The sequence below is a fragment of the Corapipo altera genome, unplaced genomic scaffold (genome assembly GCF_003945725.1).
Source record: "Corapipo altera isolate COAL_440 unplaced genomic scaffold, ASM394572v1 23b, whole genome shotgun sequence".
Classification (NCBI taxonomy): Eukaryota; Metazoa; Chordata; class Aves; order Passeriformes; family Pipridae; genus Corapipo; species Corapipo altera.
Window position 1 is genome coordinate 10,640,046 of NW_020884885.1, and position 20,962 is coordinate 10,661,007.

The 20,962-nt window shown below is 40.5% G+C and overlaps 1 protein-coding gene across 2 annotated transcripts; it reads right to left on the bottom strand.

The window, feature by feature from the left end:
* Positions 1 to 574: 574 nt before the first annotated feature.
* Positions 575 to 10,036, bottom strand: LOC113946680 (astacin-like metalloendopeptidase). 2 transcript variants are annotated; one of them, XM_027642326.1, is made up of 13 exons: positions 9,942 to 10,036; positions 9,699 to 9,723; positions 7,630 to 7,646; positions 7,221 to 7,245; positions 6,306 to 6,377; positions 5,204 to 5,338; positions 4,456 to 4,573; positions 3,567 to 3,745; positions 3,357 to 3,441; positions 2,827 to 2,954; positions 1,971 to 2,086; positions 1,332 to 1,561; positions 575 to 830 (listed from the first exon to the last, which is right to left on the bottom strand). In XM_027642326.1, the coding sequence occupies exons 1-13, from the start codon at positions 10,008 to 10,010 to the stop codon at positions 800 to 802; spliced, it is 1,230 nt and encodes a 409-aa protein (XP_027498127.1). In that variant the 5' UTR covers positions 10,011 to 10,036; the 3' UTR covers positions 575 to 799. The 2 variants fall into 2 exon arrangements, with proteins under 2 accessions (XP_027498127.1, XP_027498126.1); XM_027642325.1 differs by having other exon boundaries at positions 575 to 834; positions 1,336 to 1,561; positions 9,942 to 10,028.
* Positions 10,037 to 20,962: the final 10,926 nt, after the last annotated feature.

Consider the following 20,962-nt stretch of genomic DNA (forward strand, 5'->3'; position numbering starts at 1 on the left):
GGATTTCTGACACTTGCAGCCCTCTGTCCTCCTTATGAGATCAGAAGAGAGAGCTTAGCTTCTTCCCTGACAAAAAATTTCTTCCCTGAATGTATGCGTGAACTCTGGCAACCTTATCTGGTCCACCTCTCGTCCTCTGATAAGCATAATCATTTCTGTGGACCAAAAATGGCTTGTGGCTAAGGAAGCACCCTTAGATGTTCTCTGTCTACCAAAACTGTACAAGGAAAACTGCAATAGGAAGCACCAGTCCTTTACTGCGAATAGATTTGTCTTGTCCATCTTTCTGGCATTTTAAGGATATAACGGAATTGTGAAGAGAGATGTCATTTTTGGAAGCTTAAATGTTAGTCTGGGATAAGAGTCTATGTGGAAGACCTTTTCATGCTGAAGACCATGAAGACCACAAAATGAATTGTTAAAGTTTGAAGCTCGTCTCTTCAGCCAACTAACTGAACTCATGATGATGTCAGTGGTATACTTAAGAGACATCCCTAGGGCTGAATGAGGGGGGCTGGTGGTGTGTTTGAGTGGAAGTGACTACTGGAAAACAGAAACAGAAACTTTTTTTTAAATTAAGCTCTTTATTCAATTGTTAAATAGAAAGAGGTAATAACTTAACTGTGCAGACAAAAGGAGGAGTATACAAGATGTATAGAATTTGTACATTTATATGGCTTGGGGAATAAACTTTCTCCAGAAGATGAAAACTTTGATTCTTAATAGAATTAAATTTCATACTGATCCAAGCCAGGATAGAAGCAAAGTAAGAAACATAATTTCAATATTCTTCATTAAGTCAGTTGTGGATGCTAGGTCTTCTTTGATTACTCACTGTAAGTAAAATGAGAGAATATTTAGCTTTTCTGAACAAACTGTAGCATCTCTAAAATACATGCATGCTAAATCACATTTTATCTGGCAACTAAGATTTTTTCACATTTGTGGACACATCAAAGTGGAATGAGTTTTTTTAGTCTTTTTCCTTCCATAGCTACAGTGGAGAGAAATACGATTTATTCTATTTCTATTGTGCTAGTGATGCAGTAACATTAAATTGATTGCCTATATTGGCACATGTTTTGTAATGGAATATATTTGAGACACAAAGGGAACAGTTAATCACCTGGCTAACACCACTTAATCCTGAGTGTGGCCCCATCTGCATGAATGAGCAAATAGTATCAGTATATAACTGATCCATTAAATCAAAAGCAAGCAAGGAAGTGATGGCTCTCGTGGAGAGCAGTTCCTCAGTATTTTTCCTGAGTGAAAAGAAAAGTTGATTTGACATAGACTGTTTTTCTTTGCCATTCTTCCTGTCCTCAGACTTACCAGCAGCAAAGGTGGCTTGGAAACCAGAAGCTGTGTAAGCACCATCTGTGATGAATTCTACAAGCATAAGATTACTAGAAGCAACTATGTAATTTGGTATCTTTGATCCACAGGTCTTGTCCATTAGAACTGCAGAAGACTTGCTGGATCCATCATAAACTTTAACATAATCACCCTGACAGCCTCTGGTTTTCTGCAGCTCAAAGGCTTGAAAGTACAGGGAAACCTGGAAGGAAAGAGCAAATCAACCTTTAATATACATATATACTTCTTTCATGGAGCCTCCTTTAAAACAGACTGACTGTAAGCTGTAGCCAAGCACAAACTGGCGCTGCTTACCCAGCTTTGCCTCTCATTCCCTGAGGTTGTGGGCTTCAGATCTAATGACTGAATGGTCCCATGCTCAGACAATTTTGTCTTGATTTTGCAAACCTGAAGCCCGAAGTATTGAGGTTTTTCAAAATCACAACTCTGCACTTGTCTTGGCCTATATCTGGCTTAAGGACATAAGAAGAAGTAGAGACTCTCTCATGGAGAAGATCTTATCTGGGAACTGCTGTGCAGACAAAGCTTGAGGTGCTTAACATAGAAAGAAGTTCAGCCATATTTCAAGACCACTATAAACCTGTGATTACCTTTCTGGATCGGGTTCGGATGAGCCAGACACAGTTGGTGTTATCTGAATAATTTCTTGGGTAGTTGGTAGATTTCAGTGACCCAGAAGTTCCGTCAAGAATAGTGCTGCAACGACCTGAGAAAAAATGTTTGCTTCAGCACCAGGGTTACAGAAGCTTCCACTAACTTACAAGTACAGTCTATTCAGAATGGATGGCTCTTGGTTGTCTAATCTGTCAGCATTCATTTCAGAGTACTAGTATATCTTGATTAAAATGAAGAATCATCTTGTCCTGATTTTCACATAATGCATCAAAGAGAAAAGTAAAGTAGTGCTTGGAAAAAAGCATTATTTTTTTATTGATTAGCTCTGTAGTTTAGCAGAGGTTAAATTTAAAGAGTTTAAACATGCAAATTTAGAATGACAGCTTAAACATTTGAAAACTGGACAGGGCAACATGAAACGGTTCCAGTTCAGAGGAGCCTACGACTGTTTTGGTTTAGCTCAGGTCTTAAATACCAACTGCCATGAGGAACAGTGATCTCTGGCTCTCTTGGGACCAATAGTTGTCTGCTGAACTGTAAGAAACCAAATTACCCCATTGAAGTATGCAATGTGGTATGCAGTTAGTCCAGCAGTTAGTTGCACAGCAGCCACTTACACCAATAGTGAATGTGTTTTATTTAATTTAGAAGCAGGAACCATTTTCTCACTAATCACAATGTGCCTCCAGCTTTTGCATTCTCTCCCAGAGTAACTCAAATGGGTACCATGAATTTATGACAATAGTCTCACAGTCTTTGATGAGTAACTGCTGCCTCTGCAACATGCCCAGATCTGAGTTGAAGATGAAAGGGTGGCTTTGAGAAACTTACTGCAGTTGTAAAGTTTGTTGATTTTGGCCACGTCCAAGTTGCTTAGCCCCTGCCTCTGTCCAATATGTACTGATCCATCAGGAATTGGCACAATTGTCGCTTTTCCAGTGGTATTAGTGAATGTGTATCTGAAAAAAAACACATGAGAAATTATGTTCTCTAAGTACCATATCTTCTTTCAGGATTCAATGGCATGCTTTAGAGGGAGAACAAGAACTGTACATAAGCTCTTGCTGTGATCAGTAGTGTTGTTTAAATAGATTTTATTGAGATGTCCAGCAGTAAGCAGGGTTATTGTCCAGATGCTCTCCTTTGCTCCCAGTCTCAGCAGTTAAGGGCTCCCTTACGGAAAGCTAAGGGATATAAAAGATATCGAATTAATCCTACAGAGAGGCTTGTATGAACTGACTCATACTGCTTTTCTCAGAAGCGGAATTGGGGAAACTGGTAGTTAGAAGACAGTTATGATAGAAGCTAATTCTCATGTAAGATTTGAGCTCCAACAACAGGAATGCCATGCTGCTACTTACGGGCCATAGTGCATTACTGAGGAATAGTCATATGGAAGACCCAGGTTATTGGAGTTTTCAAATTTCTTGAAGTCTGATCTGTCAGCTGTAATACATGATATTGTACTTAGAGTATGCTTCCAACCTTCTCCCATCAGGGAAGAAGGGAAGGCTGGGAGCAATAGGATGTATCTACACCATTTTCTACATTGAAGAGTTCAAAGTACTTACGTGGACTGATATACTCCCACATGATCTTTACATGTTTATCTCTGTCACTTCGAGAGTGTTCATGCAGAAAGCCCAGAGCGTGCTCCAGTTCATGTTGAATTACTCCTTTCCACAAGCATCCTCCTTTCATCACAGAGACAGTCTGTCCACCTCCTACTCTCCCATAGTTGGACCAGCAGCTGAGAGAGACATCAGATTATAGGATTTTTATTGTCAGGCAGCCAAAGGGGAAGAACAGAGAACCTTGCTTCCCATTCTTCTTATGGGAGTGGAAGGATTCCTTCCTCTCCACTGTGATAGTCACAGTGGCAAAACCAATCATGGTGTAGAAAAGAACACAGTATGATCATTGCTAAATCTTCCTGGAAGATTTTCATTAGCACAGAGGCTCCTGACTTCTGACTTTACAGTGACTTTAACTCCCTTGAAATTACAATTTTTTCCAAAATACTGAACAATGTATCAGAGCTGGAGCTAAGGTGAATAGCACTTCAAGCTAACAGGTGTTGAACAATTTTTTCATAGGCTCCAGTTCTGAGCTTGAGAGCCAAATCTGTGATTCAGAAAACTGTTTATTTCATAGGTTGAAATTGAGTTTACTTGTGCAAAAAGTAATTGATATATGTTGTTCTCAAGTGTGCATTATATCACATAGAAAACTTGAGCTTATTCTTTCCACTTTAATGGTGCTTTTCCATAATTTGCATTACTTCAGTGTCTGCAGTGAGTTTGTGATATACCTGTTGAGCCCTTGCACTAGTGAGGTATCCAAGGAGAATACATTGGCACTGTGATAAAACAAAGGCCTCTCTAAGGTCACACAGAATAACTGTAGTGAAGAATTGAAAAACATTGTAGAAATAACTTGTTAATTTATCATTCAACTTACCCATCGGCAGATTTAATGCTGAGGTAATCACGTTCTGTCTTGCGCTTCACAAAATTAATACAAGTCAGTGCTTCAAATTCTGCCATGGCATCATGAATCCCTTTTACGTGGCTCTCCTCTGGAGAAGAAAGGGTTAATTTTAGGAGTCACAGGAGGACAATGGCAAGTGCCATTAAAATCTCACATGTTCTCAAAAACAGGGTAAATGAGAGACAGAAACATTAGCCTAGGCTCTTCCTTGCTTTATATTGCTTAGTACTTAATTTCATTTAAGATATCAACAGCCTGGCACAAGATCCTGTTTATCCAGATATTTGTCCAGACGTATTCTGGTGCCTTTTTTTTTCAACCACTTGTTCTTTGTTCTAGTGATGATTGTTGATGTATCTTCTTATTGGACACTTGGAGACCACTATGGCAAGCTGTTCTACTAACGAAGAGCTGGCCATTGAAGCTGCACTGTAATAGGAATGAAACTTATAAAGGCAGGTATTCTGGAAAGTACCATTAGATGGAATGACCATTCTTGTCTCCGAGAAAACAGATCCAAAACATTATAGATGCAAACTTTTCAAAGACATTTGATCTTTTTCTGGTTCAGGTCTTTGTAACTTAAAATTCATCTGTGCTTGCACAAGTAAATCTTTAGAACTGATTTATTCAACTGTTTGTGTCATCACTAAGAGTAGCTTTCTATGTGAATTTTATTGGATAAAATCCACTTTTTATTTTTGAAATTTAAACCCACCATAAGTAGGATCCAAGACATAGGGAACACGAACAATCCCATCATGGGACTGGGGCCAATTGCAATGGCGACAGTTGATGGCACTGCGACTCCTTCGTGGAACTATGTCACCTTCTTGCAAATACTGAGAGCTGTCTGTGGTGAGAGAGAAAGGATGGAAACATCTGAGCCATAGGTTGCTGGATGCTTGCTAAGCACACTTGGAAAGCTGTGACTCTCTACTAATCCTCTTTTCCTATTTTTCCCCAAGCATCTGTTCCTGGCTAGCATGAGAAACAGGTTATTCAGCTAGATGAATGTTATCTGCCTCCCTAATTTTGGAAGATCCAGTTGTGTTGGATGGTGTTGAGGTAGGATATGGAATGACTGAAAGCAGTTGTAATAGTGAGAGGGATGCTGTACTTTAGTACTATTTAATCATCCATCATGTGACACTGAATGAATGACATCAAATACCTCTCCAGGAAGGGTACTGGACAAAAGCAGGAGGTATCTACAAGGAAACCCAAGAAGGTGAGCAAACCAAAAAGAGAAATGAGTCAGGGGAAAACTGTAGGCATGTTTGGTGTCTATTTTTACAGACAGTAGTAAAGCTACTTGAATGACTGCTGAAGGTAAAATGTGAGAAAGACAAGCTGATAGATCGGGAAAAATTTGAAAGGGTCAAGGAACAGCAAGTCTGGAGCAGGGAACATGGAACTGACTGTAGGTCATCCAGGAGTCTGTACTACAAAGCCATATGACGACTGAATGCAAGTGATGCTTGAATTCAAGTAAAAGGCAGTTAAAAAACAAAGCATCCAAATATCTGTCTTCACTCTTGAAGTCCAAAGAATAACAAAGATGTTGAAAGCTACAGCTGAAGAAACTGTCTGGATAGTTCAGTTGCCTCTACACCTGGTAACATCTTCAGTATTGACTCTATAGGTTTGAGTAGGGTATCAGCAGTAGTCTCAGTGTCCTGTCTCTGGGCATCTCTTACGCGATGGTGTGTAAGAAGGGAAAATATTCTCACAGATTGTGGTAAGATATTGTACCTTCCATATCACCCCCAAAAAGCAACAAAGACAGACCCATTATCAACAGGGTTTGGTGGCATTACCTTGGTTAACTTTCAGAATTTTGTTAAAAATAACTTCTTCCTCAACATCAGTCTCTGTAGGCAATGGAGATTCTGTGCAGAAATACAAGAGTATCACTTTCTCATTCCCGGGGAAAATATGACTCTTGACTTTTAACCTGATGATTTTCCAGTGATGCATGACATACTTACATAGCCTATTTAAGGACTGGTAGGGTGTTCACTCATGTAGATATTTGTTCAGTGACACAGTCTTGATACCACCCCAGCTGTAGTTATTTTGGCATTAATCAAGTCCCAAGAGTCCTTCTTTTTATTTCCCTCTCTCCCTTTTTTTCCCCATAACCATCACATTTTAAGGCCTCAGACTGCAAAGTTTCGCTTCTGCATACACAACTTACACTCAACCCTACAACATAAGACACCAGAAGCAGAAACAGACGGAGAGCAGTCCTGATGCTTCCTGCTGGACATGCTGACCTCTTGAAAAACTCTTGAAACCAATGAAATTGGAACTGCATTCCTATTCCATGAGTCATACTGATATCCCCAGCTAAGCCCAACATCAGGGCCTCCTAGGCCTTGCAAGCAAAAATAACCAACTCTGAGCATTATGCAACAAGCCTTGACATCAGTAAAAGCAGAAACACGTGACCTCTATGCTTTCTACAACCTTTGGAAGGGAATTAAATCAGGGCATTATTTAAACAGAATTATTTTTAGAAAAAGTAAGAGGTGAGGCTTTTAGCAAGGCCGAACAATTGGTCAAAACCAAGAGACTTTGCTTTGCATTGAATATTGTGGTGAGTGCATTCATTTAAAATTCCTTCCCCAAGGTTAATTTGTGTTAAGCAGGTATTATTTTCTGGAGTAACTGAGTAGCTAGCAATTGGTATATCCTCTCATATACGTACTTGTAGATGGAATAATACATACCGTATATATCCTCTTGTGTAGTAACCTGAAAGAATGATATATTGTATTATCTCACACTTTATAATATAACATTAGATAAAATAATATAACATATAAAGTATCAACAGTGTCCAGGCCCATTAAATGCTTCTTCCATCAGTGCAGTCTTGAGCTTTATATACTGTGCCATGTGTAAAGAAGTACCACAGCATGGTAAATAGTCTTCTTTGATATCTTGGCAAATATAGATATCATAAAGGGAAATGTAATCTGAAGTGTGGAATAAGTTTCAGATACATTCTGACACACTGTTGATCTGAGAAGACATTACTCCACTGGTGGAGATACAGGTGGAAAACAAGAGTCTTGACCTTATTTTCACAATGTAGAACCCCAAAGTGATCAGAAGAGCTGATTTATCTGCCCTTACCTCAGTAGGTTCTGTTGCTGCAAAAAGCAAGGAAAAAAAAGACAAACAAGAGGGATAAATTAGATTCTGAATACAACTTCACGGTGTTCAATAGTACGGAATTCCTCAGCCATGGGAAGGCCTTTGCTTGGAGGGGAATGGAGTGCACTAACTGATGCGTGGGCACAGAAATTAAATTGATGTTCAGAAAAAAAGCTATGAAAATTTCTAGTAGATCATGCTGAGGGACAGAATTCTAGTCACTTGCCATCTAAAAATCAACAAAATATTTTTTCAGCTTCAGTGTGGAAAATTACAAAAGAAACCAGGGACAAAACCCCCTCTATATCCCCAGGTTTTTTTGCAACAAATGCAGGCTAACTAGCTCAACAGTACCCTCTGGTTTCACAGTGTCCAAGAGTAATGTTATAACGTGAGATGAAGGCTGTAATTTAACATGGGAAAATAATCTCAGCTTCTGTATGTACCTGACAGCAGCATGTACCATTCTGAGTCCTAAGGGGTATTTTTTTATTTTTGCCAAATATCAGTTTCTAGATACAAACCAGAAGTGAAAATCTGATCTGATGTGCAAATTTCTAACTTCACTGTTATAATATCATAAAAGTTTAGAAATTGCAAGGACCTCCAGAGGTCATCGATTTGTCTACTTTCCCTAAGGCAGAAACAGTTTTATCTATATTATTACTGACCATAGTTTGTTTGACCTGTTCTTAAGCATGATGGATATGCTGCAAGCCTGTCTGTGAATCTCTTCCAGTTTGTCAATATTGCACTCTTCCTTGTCAAAATGTAAAGCAATTGCTTTTTTCTCCTATTCAACACTGACAGAGAGAACAATCAAGTAAATAGTTCTTATTTCCAAGCCTATCTGTGTTCAAAAAGACTTCAGTGTCTTTTTCCAAATTGTTACTTCAGTTACATGGTAAAGGAAGGCCACTGTAATGATTGTGGTTTGTTATAGAAAAGTTCAGTCAATTCCCACCAGTTGCCTCAGAGAGATCCATGACATCTCTAAACATTCTCCAGGGAAGAACGTTTCTGAGATGAGTTGACCAGATTCAGAATTTATGCATCCAAGAAGCATTAGATTAATTGAGTAGTCAAAGTTAGTAGAAATTAGGCTCCAGATTCTTAGGCACATAAAGCCTGCAAATTCTTTGTAAAACCCAAATGAAACACCAGAGAAGGCATCTGCCAACTTCTTGATGAAATGAACATCTGGTGTGATACCGCTTTCAAAATTACACAGCTCACGTTTTCCCTGCACTGTAAATACTGAAAGAGGTTTCAAAAGGCACAAACCCCAGTAACAATGGTAAATTAAAACTCATTGTATGCATTTGTCCCCTTAACCCTGCAACTTTGAGTCCCAGCAACTGATTACTTTGAACTCAAGTAAATGTGTCCCTTGGTCTCTCTAAATACACTGAGCAGTAATTTTACAACATCCCTTTGTTTCTATGCCATAAATAACAGTTCAAAAGAAGAATTTGTCAGTTTTCTTTAGTCACTTACTTGCTTTGACTATGTCAGGCAAATTTTTCCAAGGTGTCTTCCTCTCACACACATTACCCCCAGTTTCTTGATGTAGTTAAAGTCTACCTACAGGTTCCTTCCCATTGACCTCTGGAGATCTGCAATTATCTCCTTGTACTTTGCAAGTTGCCAGAAGCTGTTCAACTAAGCCTGTTTTATTTTTTTCCATCCCAGAGCAAAGTAAAGCTTTCTTTGATACCTGACATCCTTTTCTCTTACTGCTGCACCAAGGTAGGCAAGAAGGCAAATGAATAGCAGTCTTATTATAACACTCAATTTAATGAAAAGGTAACAAAAAGGCCTATTGAAATTTTATTTTCAAGCCTGTGAAAGCACATACAAATTAACCTAACAAACCATAACCCAAAAGACTGTGTAAAGCACATCTTTGGGAAAACACATCTGCACCTACCTCAATAACAAATTATGAAACATGACCTAATTCAAAAGGCCTGTGTCAGTGCTTTCACATGCTCTCAAAACAAAGTGTGTGATACACAAACAGAAATAGCAGTCTAAATCCTACTTACTTGTTGTGCTGTTTTCACACTTCTCCTGCAAAACCAATAGATAAAAGGCATTATTCTTCTATAGCTCACTAATGCAACAACAATAGCATCAAAATCAGGCTGAAGGGAGGAACCAAATTATTGGATTGCCTTTATATATTATTATATTACTAATATTTTCTTGCAGGAAATTTATCAAAACAAGTCTTCACAGCTTTGCTTCCAGCTAGAAGACAGAACAAAATTGCATGGAGCTGCTCTCACCTGAATAGGAAAGCCCAGGGAAGTGTGAAGCAAAAATGCAGTGAAGACCAGGAACATCTTCAGATCCATTCTGCAGTCCTGACAGACCACCAGTGCACGTCCTTCTCTCTACCTGCTCAGGAGTGCTGCTGCTAGATATACCAGCAGAGCCTGCTCTGCCGGGGCTGAAAAATCCTACCCCAGCCAATGGGAATCTCGGCAGGAAGCAAACTTCTTTTGCAGCCTCAAAAACCAGTTTAGCCTCTGGGCATCCCCCGGTGCTGTGCTATTGCTGTCACTGTGATCTGTAGCATCCCTAGTCTTCACACTGTCATTCATGCTGCTCTCTAGAGCTGGATCAGCCTCATGCTTGTGATGCCAAGTTCTTCCTCTGCCTCTTGGAAGATCCTACCTGAAGTGTTCAGTTTGACTCTTACCACATAGGAAGCAGTTGTTCCTGGATAACTTTCCAGAGTACTGTATTGTTAGGATTTCAGAGGGTAGGTGACTTTTTACTTTATGTCACTGAAAACACAGAAGGCCATGACAGTATAGTGTTGGTTTGGAACATACAACACATGGCTACTTGGTGAGTTCATGACTGTGTCCTCCCTTTTCTGTTTCCTCCTCTGTGTTTCTTGATGAAACACAGGAACATTTCCTGTGTTCCATTATTTTTGTCAGTCTGACAGTTATAGGTGCCCTGATGAGCTTTGTGACCAGCAGTGAGAGAGGGGGAAAAAACAGCAGCAGTGTAAGCAGCACTTACCCATTTTGAGAATGATTAACAGGTTTGCTGCTTGCTGGAGTGCACTTGTCCAGCAGTAGATGTAGGAAGCAGCTAGCAGAATTGCAGTGAGCAAGAAAAGCTTGAGGAGGCAAACCAGCAACCACTGAGCCTCTTGTCATAGCAACCTCTTCTCAGACAAAGATCTGCTTAGTGAACCATTTGCTGAAGGTGCTGTAGTCTAGTCTCTGATACACATTTGTTTAGTGTTGAGTACATTTTTCGTGCATGGAGAAGAAAACTGAATTATAAGATGCACTGATTCTCTCTCTAGACCATGTTAGTGGCTAAGATACCCTTAGAGTAAGTTTTAAACCCACTCACACTGTTAATCCCTATTTCTGTATTGAATAAGATGTTCTAGCAGTTATCCATGTTGGTGAATGAATCAAGAAGCATCTTTCCATTTATCCAAATCATGCCCAGTCAAGGGTAGAAGTTACATGGAAATGCAATCTGAATTGTGTTGGAGGGAATTACTCTTTGTTTTAGTGGAGGAAAGCTCACAGTACACACTGCTGACTATTTTAACAAAGTCTGGACAAACAAAGTCCGGGGATAGATTTTTATCACCCCCACAGGGAGGCAGCATAGAGGGATACTACTTCTCCCTTTCTGTTCCTGCATCCTGGCTGAATTTAGGTATGCCCTAGGCACCGGATAGTAAACAGCAGGGTAGCATATGGGCCTTGTGACCATGAAAGAGCAAAGATTAAGCAGCTATTGTCAGCATGTTAATCCTGCTGACATAGGCAGTTTGTGTGTCCTTTGTGCATATAAATGTTCTCACTAAGCAATGTTATGTGCCTTTTTTTGGTTTTGTATTTGTGTTTCAGAGGGATGAAAATCTTCCTTGAGCTGAAGCAAAGTTGTGTGGCTCTGGTCTGCAGTGCTAGAATGGTTGTTTGGGTTTCTCACTCAACACAAGGGCAAAGTCCGCGATGCCAGATATGGCATGTGGTATGTCAAAACCATACCAAAACCACATCATAAAATGAGGTTTGCACATAATCTGCTTCCATTAGAGCGTAGAGGGGAAAAAGGAAAGATCAGACCATTCTCAGGGAAAACCAGTCCAGGAACAAAAGCAAGGATCAGAGGTAGTGACAGCATAAAACAAACTTAAAAAGCAAATTGGGAAGGTTGGTAACCTTCGCAGCATGCTACTGGGAAAATACTACAGCCCCCTGAATGACCGATTAGCTGCTTGTGCTCAGGAAAGAGTGAGGGAACTGGGCTGGCAAAGATGGTGCTGCACATTTTACCCTGGCATGTTAATATATTGACATACTAAAAGGTTCATCAAATAAATTGCTGCATACCATGTTTTCAGTAAGCCAGCAACTAGTGCTGATGGGGGAGGTTGCTGTTCCGATCAAGAATGCGGTTGTAAATGCTGCAGCTGGCAAAGTACAAACAGAGTGAGGGGGAGTGCTGGCACTCATGGCTGCTGCCAGTCCTGAAGACTTTACCAGCTTTGGTTTGTGACTGATATTTAGATTCAATATTTCGTTATTTTCCTACATGTGGAATTCACGGGGGAGGTTTTATCAGCAGACTGTTTTCACCACCTAATTTATTGAGACTGCATAGAGTAAAGCTGGTAACTCTAGTAGAAAAAGTGCCACAGAAATTGTTTTGAACCAAACTAGGGCTTAGTAAAAAGAAGCTGTCTTTGCATATATAGAAGAAAAGCATGTGGGAAATTTTGTCAAACCCTAGTTTTCTGTCAGTATAACCCATTTTCTGGTGGAAAGTAGGGACCACACAGATTTTGAAGATGTGAACAATGATTAGGAGATGTCCAAAACCAACAATGAAATGTCAAGAAGTACTTGGACAGTGTCATAGTCTGCAAGGAGTCTCTCAGCAAAAAGATTACTGCTCATGAATAACCACTAAGAAACTTGGAGTTATGCCTGAGGGCATAGGCTGGTTTGCAGAGATCTGTAGGCATAACCAAGAAAATAATACACAGACATACCAATGAAAAAATTGTATTTTTTCTCATGTTGCATATGGGAATTCACTGGAAAGTAGACATAGTTAAAATCAAAAGAGTAGATATATAAAAGGTACACTTCCGTAGAAATCTTTCAGATTTTGCTGTCATGTGTCATTTAGTCATATGTGTAATACAGTTATTCTCTTTGGAGTCTTTCATTGTAAGCAGCTTCCAAAATATAATGTAAACTTTCAAGATCTAATTAAAAAAAGAAATTGCACTAATTGCTACAAATTACATTGCTGTGTTGTAAAATGCAGGGAAAAAAGTAATTCCAGGAACCAAGAAAATAGAAATATTTATGTTGAACAGCTTGTGGAAGTTATGTGGTAGCTATCATAATTGATTCATGGTAAGATACTAACTAATCTTAAAGGTTTAAAATCATCTGCTTTACCAAAACCAACCATTGAAGCAATAGTATGGGCCAAAACATACAACTGAAATTGCTGTGGATTGGCATTACGTAAACAAACACTATGCAATTATATATACAGTCTGAGGTTAATTACAAATCTGAACCAAGAATATATTATTTTAGATAGAATTGCTCAGTATCATTTTTCAGGAGTGTCTGCTTTGTGCAGCATTTCAGTATTTTGGCTCACTTTCATCTGGAAAAGGAATTCTGGTTTCCACTCTGGGTTCATTCATTCTGAAACCCAGTCTTCTGGTCAGGAAGTCTGCTCCTGTGCAATGCTTCCAGCTCAGTGCTTTTTGTCTCCCTCTCGCTAATTTCAAGTGTCCTTATCACATAGAAATCACTTCCTTTTCTGTGGTGTCCTTATGATCAGATACTTTTCAGATATAAATCAGTCCTCACACAAGCTTTCTCTGTCCTGGCTTAAAGGACCTTCTGCCCTTTAGTCTAATTATTCAACCCTTCTTGGTTTTACAATTACAATTCATTTCAAGTTGTCTGTACTTTTTTGGTGGTGCAGTGATTAGGAGTGGATAATTTAGTGGAATTCATGTCACTCAGTACTTCACTTTGCTGGTTGAGACTATTATTGATGCGCTGGCAGCTTCTGAGGGTTTCACAAGTAACCAGTTTAGACTTCAAGTCCCTATATAGAAGACTAACACTTGTTATAAAAGACAACTCTAGACAAGGTAGAGTGCAGTTAGAAGCTATTTTCCAACATCCAAGACCATACTTGTTGAATTCATAGATTTACTCGTTCTTCATTTCCCTCCCCACACTTCTTTGGATCCTACCTCCTGGAAAAGACCTAGAGTTGCTCAACATGATTCCTATTCCACTTCCTGTTATGCTTTCAATTTTTGAGGGGCTCCTGTGGGATTCTCATGTCACTGTTAACATCATCTGTAACAATGAGTCTGCATGGTCTACAGATTCTTTAGCAGAACACTGACACATCCTCCATGATATTAATGACTAGCTCCAGCAGCAGTCCAAGCCCTGACAGTATTTGTCAAAAGAACTCAAACCTAAATGATGAACACTGGCTTACTATTTATTAGTCACGTTTCTATTCAAAGAGCCAAACCTAGAAACTTTGAACAGTCTGTCATCAGAAGAAGGACAATGAAGAAAAATATTTCTGTTTTTGCAAGGGATTCTTCTTTGAAAAAGAAAAATATGCAGTTAGAAAAAACCCCCAAACTAGTAAAGAAACAAGTTGGAATAGTCACACCATTGTAACTTCTAAAATAAAAGTTGAAAACAAGTTGATTTGAATTTCAAAATCAGATTGCAAGGCAAATTTAGCAAAGAATAATTTAACAATTAAACTAGCATTTATAGTGATGTATGATCCAACGACTATTTAGGCTGAGGAAGGGGAACGGAAGTAATGAAACTGGAACTTTAATTTGAACAACTCTAGTAATGAACTTCTGATTGTCTTGAAAAAAAAACCCCAACATATTCCTTTCTTTTATCAGGAGAAGCCATCTGATTTGTCTGCTGCCCTTAGGTGAAGCAAGGATGGATCAAAGGTTTTACATGATGTTCCCAGCCCGCAGAACAATGTTATGCTGATTGCAAAGGAATCCATGTGATGGGGTAAGGTGCAAGCTGTTTGAGCGGTGCCTGGGGTTATCTCTGGTCTCTCTGTCCTCTGAAGGGAGACATGCCATCACCCAGTGCTGCCCCAGCTGCAGGTATAGCACTGTGGAGGTCTCCTTGTGACAGGTTGTGCAATGCCAGCCAGCTCCCCTGGTTGGTTTTATTTCCCGTGAGCAAGGGTGTCCCATTACCGAAGGGTAGCTCTTGATTACATAAACCGTGGCATGAAAGTTTCCCTTGCAAGCGTTTCCTTGGCAGTTTAACTAAGGGAAACAAAATGTCCTCTCATGTCTGCCTCTCAGTTGAGTGCATGGGAACTGACTGTGTGTGCTGTAAGTGAAAAGCACATCTCTGCCTCCACTGCACACAGATCTGCCTGATAAAGAGTTCAGTGGTGATTGGTCAATGTCTCTCTCTCTCGAATACCATCAGCTGGCCGCACTTCACTAGCTTTTTTTTCCTTTGTACCTCATCAGAGGGGCTGTCTCTGCCACCTGTCTCAATATCTTTGGTTGTTATTCACTTACTGGCTTCCCAACTGTCCTCTTGGAGAGATTTTTTATTATTTCAATTTGGAATCTTGAGAAGACAGTTTTAGTCTTACTGTGCTTTTCTGAATGCCAGTTCCCTGTGCAAAGTGAGCCTCGCTGTGAACTACACCCATTCACCAGGTCAGTGTGTGGCTTTGCTTCCTCTTCTGGGAGGATAATTTGTAGCTCCTCTCATGCCTACTGGGCAGGTGAGTTTGGACACCTTCCCCTGCTACTTCTGACTTTATCTGGATCCACAGAAAGATATTTTAGGAAAAGTTAAAGCATGGCTGTTACAGCCTCTGTCTTGAGAGACATGATATCTGGGCAGATAACAGTGACTGAATATTAACATTGGAAAGATTATCGGACAATAAACTTCAAGTTATTAAAACAAAGAATCTGCTTGATGTTTCTGGAACCTTTTGCAAAAGAGAGTATTTGCCTCCAAAGAAGCATCCCTTGATCTCTGACAGCTTTGACCACTACAGCCAACACGGCGTAGGTTCCAGCCAGCAGTGTGTTTTGCTAGGGGTCTGTTGTGAGCATCTAAGCAAAACCTGGTGGGTCTCAGACAGACAGACTGAGGGACATGGTCTGGCCTGGGGGCCTAGGATCCAGGTTGGACCAGCAGGGTCTGCCACCCCCCAGGTTGGACAGAGGTGCTGCAGCAGAGCTGGGGATGGCAGGGAGAGTGACTGGATGAGCAGGTTTGATGCTAGGAAGGCTGGAGGAGTGCTAGCAGAGATGCCAGTGAATAGGGGAGGAAGGGTGGGAGGCCGAAGGCTTTCCTGCTCCATGTTATCAAACAGTCTCTGAGGCAGTTTACACAGTGCAGCCTTGGCCTGAGCTAACCACCTCTCATTGCTGTGGTTTAGCTTATACAAAGAAATAATTAATGTTTTAAAATCTACAACTGCAACTCAAGATTTAACCATGTCATCTGTCACACTGGAAAACCACCCTTCATACTCTGTTTCTGAGGGCTGCCTGTTCCTCAAGGAGCACAAGCTTTCCTCTTTCTTTGTCCTGTGCTACGGCTCCTGCTAGCAGCACATGCAAAAAAATGCACCATTATGCATTTACCCTTCCAGTTCTTCCATATGGAAAGGAAAGAAAACTTTTTCCCTTTTCTGCACAGGAGGAGATGAATGCATACACGTCCTTGTGCCTTTCTTCCCCCCCCTTCCCCCGCCCCTGCCACTACTGATTTTCTTCAAGTCACCAGGAATTTCAGAGCTTTCCTCGGGCCTGAAGGATGCTGGAGGAGGTGGGTGCCAGTCTGGTGCCTTCACCATTCCTTTCGAGAAGAGTGGACCTAACAGGGAACAGAGGATAGCTGCTACCCAAACCATGACCTATCTGTGATGTTTCCCAGGGGAGCTGTGGCTACATTAACCTTAGCTTATAGCTGTGATTACATTAAGGAAAAGGTTTCCATGGGGGCCTTTCTTTTCTACTCATCTGCAGTGACTATGCCATTAGTTACTGAACACATTAAAGGCACATCGACATATTACCTACAATTACCAGTTCTCAAGCCCATATCAGTGTTCCCTCTGTTGCTCAGTGAACACGTCCTTCTCCTTAGAGAATGTGTAGTTGAAATATATCAGAGAGGCTGCCTTGAGATCTTCTACTGAAGTGAAAAGCCTATCTATGTTTTCATATTTAACTTATTTTAGATTTATCTAATTAGCTGATAGAAGCATGCATGGCCAAACTTTAATCTGAGGGCTTTCAAGTCTAGCCTTTTGGCTTTAGATTCATCTTTGCTAATAGTTTCAATTCTCTTTAATGAACTCGGCTTTGGCTCTCAGTTCACAGGTGTGTATGCAGGAAAACCACTGGAAGATTTGAACCGCAGCTCTGTTTTTTTTACAGGATGGTTCTGTTGTGTATCTGCAAATGATGTAGTGTGAGTTCAGGAACAAATCAAGGTCAGTCACTCTGAGAAAGCTTCTACTTAGACGTCTGCTTCCATCCTTTACACAAGTATCTGCCTTGTATCTCCGATAAGAAATGTCATAAAAAGTATTTGTGAGGATATTTGTATTTCTCCTTTACGTAAGTAAATCTTTTTGTAGGAAACTGAAGAAGTGTGTGATATGGAATATTCAAAGTGGTTAGTCTTTGCAAATGAGAGAAGGGTGGAGTATTTATTACTTTCTTTATTCTGATAATCTCTTCTGATCTAGAATAGAGAGAGGACCACGTGATACTCATTTTGGACCACCATAAAAAGAAGAAAAGAATGTGGAGTTTGTCTCTCCAAGAATTTATGAGGGCCATAGAGGCAGTCTCTGTGGCCTGCCATTATAGGAGTTATGGCTGTAGCCTCGGACCATTGCAATTCTGATATCCTAAGATCTGTCAAAGAAAGAAAGACTAAGCGCTGGTTTATGTGATGACATAACTAAAAAGAAAAATAAAATGCAAATAGAAAAAAACCTCTTTATGTATCAAACGACCAAGTGAACCTCTTTAACCAGAAAAATTGTCATTTTTTTCAAAGTCATGCAACTAACTGGGCAGCACACTTGCTGACCTACTGGTCCTCACAGGAGCAGGACCTGTGCATGTGCATATCCTGCTCAAGTATGGGTATACTGATTAAAGCACTCACAAACTGAAATTAATGGGGATGCTCTTTGCTGTCAGTGAAGACGCTTGTCCCATATTATGAGCTGTTATAAGACAACGATATCTTTTTCACACTCCGGTGTATGGTTATTACAGCACATGGTTTGACTGCTATCCTAGGGTAATTTAGAGTAGTCTTACATTAAGCAGTATTTCCACCTAAATTCTTCACTTTTTGCTGCTTATATATACATTTTTGCTATCAATCACTTGCTAGGATTAACAAACCAAGTCTAGGAAAAGAGAAGCACTTCTTCACTTCTCCACTTCTTTCAACACTTCTCCAGAATGATAGACAGACACTATCACACTTTGAGTGCATTTCTCCACAGATCACATCAGAATGGGTCATTCCCCCCCAAGCCTATCCCAGCCCAGGTCCCTGCTGATGCTCAAGGGGCTCCCTCACTTCTCCTCTGCTCTCCCAGTGCTTCTCCTGCCCTGTGCCATTGAAGCTGTCAAGGACTTAAAGCTCTTCTTCCTGGTAGCATGAAGAGCAGCTGAGAATGAAGGGCTGAGTACATTCGAAGCATATATGATGGTTGTGTGTCCCTCTGTTAAGTAAAACTGGGGAAGTATGGGAAACACCAGGCTGCTCCATATGCTGAATACTGTCTGGGTTTGCAGTCCTCCACTAATGTCTGAATGTGCTCACCCAGACAGATTTGAAGGGAGCGACAGAAAAAGCGGGGATAAAATGGGATACTGCCACTCTTTTAATGTCTGCTTGTGAGTAGCTTCTCATCTGCATTCTGTGCCCCTCACCTTTCCTAATGTTGCAGGGCACAGGGAGGGAGACCTACTCCTAACTGAGGTCCAGGCCCCGCACCCTCTCCTGTCCATCAGCAGCATCACTGGGCAGAGGCAGTGGTGAGGGGCTGCCATGTGCTAATTATGCATTATGAGAAAGGACTGGCAATATTTGCCACCTGGTAACTGCAGCCTCATTTATTCTTCTGATCACTCTAGCTGCCGAATTTCTGATTTTGCCAGAGATCGAGATCATTGTCATGATCGGAAGCATTCCTCTTCTTGTGGCAACAGAGGTAAAAGGTTTTTCTCCTTTCTCATGACATGCCAGAAACCTGGTTTAGAAGATCAAGCTATAACTTTTTCTTAGCTCCTTCTCACCTAGTCTACCTGGGCATTGCTGCAGAGTACAGCATTACAATGTGTGTGTATGTGGTACCACATCTTGCAGAGACTGATATCTTGTGCCTTGTATTTTCTCTGGCTGTGACATGAGATGAAGGGGGTTTGGGATCTTCCTCTTAGGGTCATTAGTATGATCTGGTAGGCACTGTGCATTCCACTGTGTCTGGAGCAACCTCACCAAGATTTTCAGGATGCTTAGACCATCTACACGACTGTTATAAAAAACCCCAAAACCAGTGAAGTCTGAATCATAGTGTGGTTTTTGTGTCCTGATCATTTCTGTGACCTGATCTGTGCAGAGCAAGCCAAACTGGGAAAGTTGTAGGCAGCCATCTCTTCTACACACCTTGTCATGAAATGACTGAAGATTACACAACTGTTCCTGTTCTAGAGACAGGGACTGACCTTTCCCTCCTACTGTCTGGTACCAAGTGTGTCTCAACTTTGAACAGAGTTTTTGACACAAGATTAATGTCTTTTGCCACAACGTAGGTGAAATGCAAAATTTTAACGTTGTTGGAACAAAAACCCTTTCTCTCCTAAAATATAGTTTTGGTGTGATTAAAACTTTATTACATATTTTTGTCTGATAATGCCATGAAACACCTTCAGTGGAATTTGTACTTCAGAGGAGTTAGGCTGCACAGACAGCAAGAAGAGCCTGACAGTGACCAAGAAAGTGCAAACTGCTGTTGATGTGATATATGTATGTCATGCTAGGGACATACAAGATGTATGGGCTCGAGTGATAAGTGCTTTTGATATGTAACTAGTGATGTGGCAGAAGATGGTGAAGGCAACTTGCATGGGAACATCATGAGTTTTAGTATTGCCATGTTAGACTTAAGCTCATTTGAAGTCTCTTGGGAGAAGTCATCAGTTGTCAACCTGAAATTTCACATTGTAAGAAAACAGATCAGTCAGGTGTTGGTATGGGATCTGTAATCTGTTTATGAAATATGACAGTGGGAATAGATCAGGAAAAGATTAGGTGAAGATAAGGTATAGAGGAAGAAGAATCATCTATCCTCTCAATAGATAACGGATTTTCATATGGTGAGGGAAAGAGAAGAAGACCTACAAAATGAACAGTAAGAACGGAAAGAGGAGAGAAAGGTTTATGAAAGCAGAGGAAAGATATAACTGAGTTTCAAAAGTCACAAATGTATCCAGGAAGAAGAGGACAGAAGAGTGAGCTGGTCAGTGTAAGCACAGCAGTGATGTAGAGACTGTGAAAACCAGAGTAGAAACAACTGAGTCAAGTAAGGGAATTTGCACTAAGGGTTTTACTCCTCACTTTAACTGTGTTAGGTTTCCTTCTACTTTACCAGGGAAGAGCCTCTGACCCCCTTTGCAGTTTTGCAGCTAGAAGACAATTTATTCTGGAGCTTTGAGAGTGTCTAGGAAACAGGTGAGGACACAGGACTTTAAGTCATGGAGCCCACTGGGGAGAGGACAGTCCTTTGAAGTGTAATTTGGGCAGTTATGAAAACGAAGAAAACAATTCCCTAGAGCTATTGAAAGGAGCACACATGAGAGGGTAATCTAAGTCTTATGTTAGGGGAAGGTTCTGCCTCAACTACTTGGGAGATTGAAAGTTGTGTACAAAGCAAGTGTAGCCCTCTGGGGCAGATACAGTCAATGCCCCTGTGCTTTCCACTACAGAAGTGCCTAAATCCTGGAGGTGGTGGCTATCTCAAGATCATTTGGATTAGGCCTGACTGCAAAACTGTCAATAAAGGTGCTAGCAGTAGTGTAAAGTGTGAAAGACATATTGCTCTATTTTGCACTGGACAACATTGATTCTGAGTAGTAATTACCTGTCAAATTTGACCAGCGTGAGGTCAGTTCTCACTGTGATCTCAATCTGAAAAGCTAAACATAGCAAAT

What these genes read in the sequence shown, in the direction of transcription:
- LOC113946680 (XM_027642326.1), bottom strand. Translation starts at nt 10,010, where the DNA reads ATGGATCTGAAGATGTTCCTGGTCTTCACTGCATTTTTGCTTCACACT. An exon ending in TACACAAGAGGATATATACG is followed by an intron (nt 6,378 to 7,220) that starts GTATGTATTATT and finishes ATTTCTGCACAG; the next exon opens with AATCTCCATTGCCTACAGAG. An exon ending in CAACAAACTTTACAACTGCA is followed by an intron (nt 2,087 to 2,826) that starts GTAAGTTTCTCA and finishes ATTTTTTCTCAG; the next exon opens with GTCGTTGCAGCACTATTCTT.